Below are 7,706 nucleotides of genomic sequence, written 5' to 3' on the forward strand. Positions count from 1 at the left end.
TTATTGTACTGAAAAATCACACTAAGTTCAATTCCCAGGAAAGAGAGGTGGATCACGAGGATCGCTTACATACCAGATCTTTCCTAGCCAGAATATCCCTCTATCGTAATTTAATAGCACAATAAATCACTACAATGACACTTGCAAAATATGCAGAACAAAAATAAAGAACACTAGAATTTTAACGAGGTTCAGCAAATTTTGCCTACGTCCTCGGGCACTACCAAATATATTTCACTCCAAAAATACAAGTGAAAGTTTACAAATAGGGAGAGAGAACAATTGCCTTAAGTAGAGAATGGCAAGTGTGGGATGAAGAAAGTAAGAAATGGTTAGGCCTATTTATAGTTGAGGTTCAAGGATCAACTTGCAATGTCCCTATACAATTAGGGACCAAAATTGCAATTATCCCATGCCAACTTTTAACCCAACTTGCCAACCAATTTTACTTTCTACTTTCGGTGCCCACCCTTTTTGACTTTTCAAACAATGGGTGGGTTCCAATAAATACTATTATAATACTGCAGACATTGGAGTTTACAATAATTCTTCTCTCTTCCACACAATGCAGAACTATCTGGTTTTGAAAACTTGGAGACATTGGATTTAAGTTGGAATTCACTAAGTGACTCCCCAGGGGAGTTGGGTATGGAGCAAATTACCCAATGATTTGAATATTTATGTGTTGGAACTGGATATATGATGATGATTGACAATCATTGCTTTTTAATAATTATTCAGACGCTACGAATTTCTCAAAGCTGAGGAATGTAGTGCTGCATGACAATTACCTCAATTCTACTGAGATTCTGAGGTTGCTGGGTTCACTTCCGTCGCTCAGGTCTCTTGACCTTTCCTCTAATATGCTGGGAATGGAAAGCACTCTGTCGAATCAAGGTATGTAAACATGCAATGTCCCTCAGATGTTACAATTATCATCATCTTTTCCTATATTTTTATTTTGAGTAAATTACACTAATCATCCAACTATTAGTAAAAAAAATTTTAATTACTCAACTATGAATAGTTATAAAATGGTTTCTTAACTATCCAGCTTTTCTTTTTGGGTCACCTAATTATTTGAATCTTTCTTTTTTGGTCATCAACTTAGCAGCTTTTAAAATTGCATAATAATAATTCTAACCCTCAATATTTATATATTGTGCCATTTAGTCTTGATTCTAAAATAATTAACACTCAACATTTACACATTTTAATAATTTAGTCACTTTTTTTTTACAATTTTATTTTTATTCATGATATTAAGGGTTAATTTTAAAAGAATGGGAAAATATGAAAATTATTATATTAAATTTTTTATATATTTTTTTAGTTTTTAAGGGAAAGGATTAAAGAAAAGAAAATTAAAAAAAAAAGACCTTAAATTACACAATATATAAATGTTGAGAGTTAAATTTTTATAATTAAGATTAAATTGACAACATATATATTATTATCGAATCTATTTAACTATTAGTGACGAAAACAAAAAAAATTAAATAGTTAAATCAATAATTAAGTTACTATTTTAAAATTTTTATTTTCAATAAAAATGATTAGTTGTAGGTATCTTTATTAAAAACTAAACAATTGGTAATATATGACTGCAACCAAAAACTTTATAAAAACAGAAGAGATTAGGTGCTCGGACTTCAAAGCGTGACAGCTGCCTTTTTTTTCTTTTTGTTTTTTCTATTGGAAAGGTGTGTTGAATCTATTTATTGATTTTTATTATAAATTTATAGGTTAATTACTTTTTATATTGATATGTCCATTTATTCTTATCTTGTTTATTTTATTATATTTTTGTACTATATTTGATTTGATGTATGACTTCGTGTAATGTTTTGTATGACTTGTTTGGGTGATTTTAATTAAAAAAAAATCAGCGTGGTACATAATGATATGATTTTAATAGTAATCAAATTTAGAGAAATATTTTCTTCTTATTATTATTTATTGTAAATAAATATAATTATTAAGTTCTACATGTTAATTTATGATCTAAGTCCGACCAACTAGAAAAAGTTTAAAATATCAATTTATTTAAATAATTATTTTTACTTTAATTATAATTGATATATTTAAATAAATTAATCCATGAAATTACTCGCGAATTAATTCAAATTTTTTTAAATTTATTTATTTCTTGAAACTGAACTGCATTATTTAAAGTGGTCTTACTAATCATATCTTCATTTCATTTTCATGTTATTTTTTTTGTCATGTACACTTCACGTTTTTGTTATATTTCAATTTATCTCATATTTTGCAAATTAGAAAGTAATTTTAAATTTATTTACATATTATATAAAAATATTACATATTTAAACAATAATTATTTAATGTAATTATATTAAATATTTAATGATATATTTAAATAATTTGACCCAAGTCCGACCCATATAAAAAATACAAAATTCAAGTTTGATCGTATTAATTTTTTTATAATATTTTTTATATAAAAACAAATTTAAAAAATATAATACATTAAATACACTAAAAACTTTAAAATAAATTTTTCCCAACAAATTTAAAATATATTAAAAAATTCTTTATATTTAAATAATACTAAGATAGTTGAAACTTAACAAACAAATGATTCTAAAATAATATCAAAATTAACAATAAAATAAAAGCAATATAATAACAAGATGACAACAAAACAATGCAAGAAAAAATTTAGCCAGATTTGGACTAGGCTGACACAACCAAAAAATCTTACACAAGGCCTTGCCTGTTTAGAAAACAAACTTTATTGTTTTATCCAAGTCTATTTTTTAATTTATATTTTTGTCTAAGCTCTCTCGCTTTTAGCGTAAACTTTCGAATCTGAATAGGTGACTTCGTCCATTATCAAGATTGAAGACATATTGCACAAACGATGTTAGATATTTGTGATTTTAGCTTCCTTCGCCTGTTTTGAGTAACTTTTGCTCAGCTTCGAGCAGTGAAATCTTCCAATTAATCAAAAAAATATTCCTTATACTTACATAACACTGTTATAATTTTAAATTATTGAATGAAAAAAATGGTATAGATGTACTAACTTGCACACGATACTGCTTTGAAAAAAAAATGTTTTCTTAGGTTTCCCTATTTGTTGCATCTCCTAACATGCCTTATCTTTGCTTTGTTGGTAGATTTGATAACTTTAGGAAGATTGGAGCTATTAGATTTAAGCAGGAATTATTTCAATGGGAGTATTCCTCAAAATCTTGGGAAGCTATCCTATCTTAAAGCGCTATATTTGGCAGGCAATCTATTCAAAGGGTCTTTACCGGTCCCAGGTAAGAGCAAAATTAAAATGTTTAGATGTATTATTTTTTCATATAAATGATGTAAACATTTTTAATTTCTCCTTGGTGACAGGCTTGTGCGAATTGAGGAGACTTCAAGTGTTGGACATTAGTCATAATAGGTTGGAAGGAACCCTTCCTTCTTGCCTGAGCAATTTGACATCTCTTAAGGTTTTAGATGTGCATGATAACCTACTCAGTGGCTCCATTACTCCACATTTAATACCAAGTCAAAAGTTTCTTCAGTTCATCGATATTAGCAAAAATGTTTTTGAAGGTTCCTTCTCTTTCAGCTCGATGTTCAATCATTCCAAGCTTGAGGTGATCGTACTTGGAGGCACAACAAGCAAGCTACAGATTGATAATGACAACCAAGCTGGGAATGGGATTCCGTTGTTTCAACTAAAGGTATTGCAACTTTCTAATTGTAGCATGAAGAATGCTCCACTTTTTTTGCTAAACCAGCACCGATTGATATGGGTTGATATCTCACACAATAAGTTGAGCGGAGCCATCCCTTCCTGGTTGCTTCAAAACAACACGGATCTAAAGTTTCTGAATCTTAGGAATAATTCTTTTACTGGGAAACTTGACCCTTTTCCACAACATCCTCTTAGTAGTATGGTTCATATGGATGCATCATACAATCATATTGATGGCCATCTTCCTAAGGATCTTGGAATTGTACTTCCAAATTTACAATATCTTAATTTATCTTATAACTTCTTTAAAGGCGAGCTCCCATCCTCAGTTGGTGCCATGAGGAAGTTGTTGTTGTTGGATTTATCCTTCAATAATTTATCAGGGAAACTTCCAAACGAATTGGTAAAAAACTGCACTGATTTGGGGGTTTTGAAGTTAAACAATAACAATTTTCGTGGTGATTTTTTTCCACTCACTTTAACTTGAGTGACTTACGAGCTTTGGAATTGGGAAACAATGAGTTCACTGGAGGCCTAATGACAAAAGAGGAATTTTATGCTGAGATGCGAATTTTTGATGTTAGCAACAACAAAATGACTGGAAAGATTCCTAATGGAATAGATGCTAAAGTTCTTTTACTGCAGAGCAATTCTTTTGAAGGCCAAATTCCATGCGAAGGATTTTTTAATGCCCAAGTTGTTGATATTTCTCATAACTTTCTATCGGGACAAGCACCTTCATGCTTAATATCCAAGGCTTTTTCATATGTTAAGTTGTTGAACTTAAGAGATAATAGATTGTCAGGAAATATTCCTGCAGAAATTAGTTTTTTCCCTAGCCTAAGAATTCTTTTGTTAGGAAATAATCGTTTCAATGGCCTGATTCCAAGACAATTGTGTCAATTAAGAGACATAAGCATAATGGATCTTTCCAACAACTTCTTTTCTGGGTCAATACCAAGTTGCTTGAGTAATGTCTCCTTTGGCAATTATTTCAGTTATTCCTGCGGAAATTTAACGTTTTCTTATTGGAATATCAGGCATGAAGATGGTTACAGTGATCTATATCCCCTTGTACGACTTTATGACTTTACTAGTTTCTGGGACAATGTTAAGTTAGAAGATCAGTATGTGTTTAATATAGACTTTGTCACTAAAAATAGTCTACTTTCTTTCAAAGGAAACATTCTGAGTTACATGTCTGGATTAGATTTGTCATGTAACAATCTGACAGGCGCAATTCCTCAGAGTCTCGGGAAGTTGTTCTCCATTCGTGCACTCAACTTATCCCACAATCATCTGACAGGGCATATCCCAGTTTCGCTGTCAAATCTATCCCAAATTGAGAGTTTGGATTTTTCTTACAACAATTTAAGTGGAAGAATCCCATCAGAGTTGGTCGATCTGAACTTCTTGGCAGTCTTCAGTGTCGCGCACAATAATTTATCAGGCAGAATTCCAGACAAAGGGCAATTCGCAACATTTGGAATCAACAGTTATAAAGGAAATCCATTTCTTAATGGGCTGCCATCAGAGAAGAACCGCATCAAACCTGTAGAGATACTATTATCATCAGATGAAACTGAAGAAAAATGGTATGATATTGATCGTACATTTTTCATTTCAAGTTTTGTTGCAACGTACGGTGTCTTCTTATTGACTTTTGGGGCTCTTCTCTACATCAACCCTTATTGGCGAAGGTGGTGGTTTCGTTTCATTGAAAATTTTATTTACAGCTCTTAATACTTTGTTGTTGGTTGTTTTCGCAAGTTAGCTATCAAATTTAATAATTAGTTTTCTTTCCTAATTTTGTGTTAATTTTACCAAAGCTACTAAGGTTTTCTATGCTTACAAATGATGGGCAAGTTTGAAGTTTGAAGTTTGAATTTTGAATTTATGCTTATTTTGAATTTATGATGCTACAAGTAGTTAATTGTTCATATGATTGATTGACTTTTAGTTTGATTAGTATAAACATTTTTTCAATATAAGAAGACGTGAATTCGAGTGCGTTGTGTTAGGTGTGGATCCCACTATGTGGGAAACCCATATTTTCTGCCACAATGTTTTGTTTTTTTTTTTTTTGTTTTGTCAAAAGCCAATTTTTTGGCCTTTTAACGTGGGAGTGGGCAGCATTCTTAATTGAGAGCAAAATTCTCAATTACATCAAGAGAGAAAGAGAGTGAGATTGAAGCTCGTTGGAGAAAAAGAGAGAATAGAAAAATCAGTTTTTCAAGTTTGGTACAGCAGTGATCAACTCTTCGATCGAAGGTCCATCCGTGGTTCGATTGAGCTGATTTTTGGACAGCAGCTAGGCGATAAGGTGTTCTTGACTTTGTACGGTCGGATTTTTCATCCGAGTCTTGTAGCGTCGGAAACACCCGTTTTTCAGCAGCTACGTTTTTGGTGATGTTCTCTCAATTTTCTCTCTTTTGCTAAAGATTACATTTTGTTAGCCTTGTCGGAGTTGAATGCTTGTTGTAGGCTTGATATTGTGATCTTGTAGTCGAACATTTGATGATAGTGGAGCTCTTTATCGGACTCTAAAGTCCCGTGGTTTTTACCCTTGATTTAGAGGGGTTTTCCACATAAAAATATCGGTGTTTCTATTTATTTTTGTTGTGGTTACATTAGTTGATTTGTGGTTGATTAAGGTTCCTAGAGAACATGTTTTGTGCTATTGTGCTTGCCATAATTTTTGACAGGAGTTATAGGGAGAGAAAGAACACCGGTTGTGCTTTCGCTTTGTTTCGATTGTTCGTTTTCTTCCCAACAAATTGGTATCAGAGCTTGGTTATTGTGTCAGATAATTATGGAAATTAATACGAGCAAGATGATTATGTTAAGTGGCACAAATTATCAACTTTGGCGGAATAAAATGAAGGACTTGTTGTTTGTGAAGGCTTTGCATCTTCCGGTCTTTACTACTCAAAAATCCGATTCGAAAAGTGATAAAGAATGGGAGCATCAACAAGTGTGTGGCTTTATTCGGCAATTTGTTGAAGAAAATGTTTACAACCACATTGATCAGGAGACACATGCTCGAACATTGTGGGAGAAGCTTGAAAGCTTGTATGCTTCGAGGTCGGGCAATAACAAGTTGTTTTTGCTGAAGAAAATGATAGCGCTGAAATATAAAGAATGAATGTCTATAGCTGACCATGTTAATGAATTTCAGAGTGTGATGAATCAGTTGCTTGGTATGGGTGTCAAATTTGATGACGAGATTTTAGGACTTTGGTTGCTTGCTACTCTACCAGACTCTTGGGAGACCTTTCGGGTCTCACTCATGAATTCTGCCCCACAGGGTATTATTACTTTGGATTTGGCTAAGAGTGGTGTGTTGAATGAAGAGGTTAGAAGAAGATCTCAGGGTTCTACATCACAGTCTGAGGTGTTGGTTATCGAGAACAAGGGGAGAAACAGAGACAAAGATGGAAAGGGTAGAGATAAAAGCCGAAGCAAGTCAAGATCGAGATACAAGAATCTTGAGTGTCATCATTGTGGTAAGAAAGGTCATATCAAGAAATATTGCTTCAAGTGGAAGAAAGAGAACAAAGGTAGTGGTGATAAACACGATCGGAATGACGATGAAAAATCCGAGCATGTTGCTACTGTTACTCGTGAAGATCTGTTAGTTATTTGTGATGAGAATTTGGTCAACCTAGCATGCGACGAGACTAGTTGGGTGATTGATACTGGTGCATCACTTCATGTCACGTCGAGGAAAGAATTCTTCACATCTTATACTCCTGGTGATTTTGGGGTATTGAAGATGGGTAATGATGGTTTGGTTTCGGTTATTAGTATGGGAGATGTTAGCTTGGTGAGTAACAATGGAACAAAGTTAACTCTCAAGGATGTCAGACATGCACCGGATGTCCATTTGAATTTGATTTCTACAGGAAAGCTTGATGATGAGGGATTCTGTAACACCTTCAGTGAAGGGCAGTGGAAGCTGACTAAAGGCTCCTTGGTTGTGGCT

The 7,706-nt window shown here is 32.9% G+C and overlaps 1 protein-coding gene across 1 annotated transcript; it reads left to right on the plus strand.

Moving 5' to 3' along the window:
* The first annotated feature begins 4,258 nt into the window (after positions 1–4,258).
* LOC107898269 (receptor-like protein 9b) lies at positions 4,259–5,464 on the plus strand. The gene has a single exon (XM_041116515.1). It carries the CDS (start codon positions 4,259–4,261, stop codon positions 5,462–5,464), a length of 1,206 nt encoding a protein of 401 aa, XP_040972449.1.
* The last annotated feature ends 2,242 nt before the right edge of the window (positions 5,465–7,706 follow it).

This window comes from Gossypium hirsutum, chromosome A01 (assembly GCF_007990345.1).
Source record: "Gossypium hirsutum isolate 1008001.06 chromosome A01, Gossypium_hirsutum_v2.1, whole genome shotgun sequence".
Taxonomy (NCBI): Eukaryota; Viridiplantae; Streptophyta; class Magnoliopsida; order Malvales; family Malvaceae; genus Gossypium; species Gossypium hirsutum.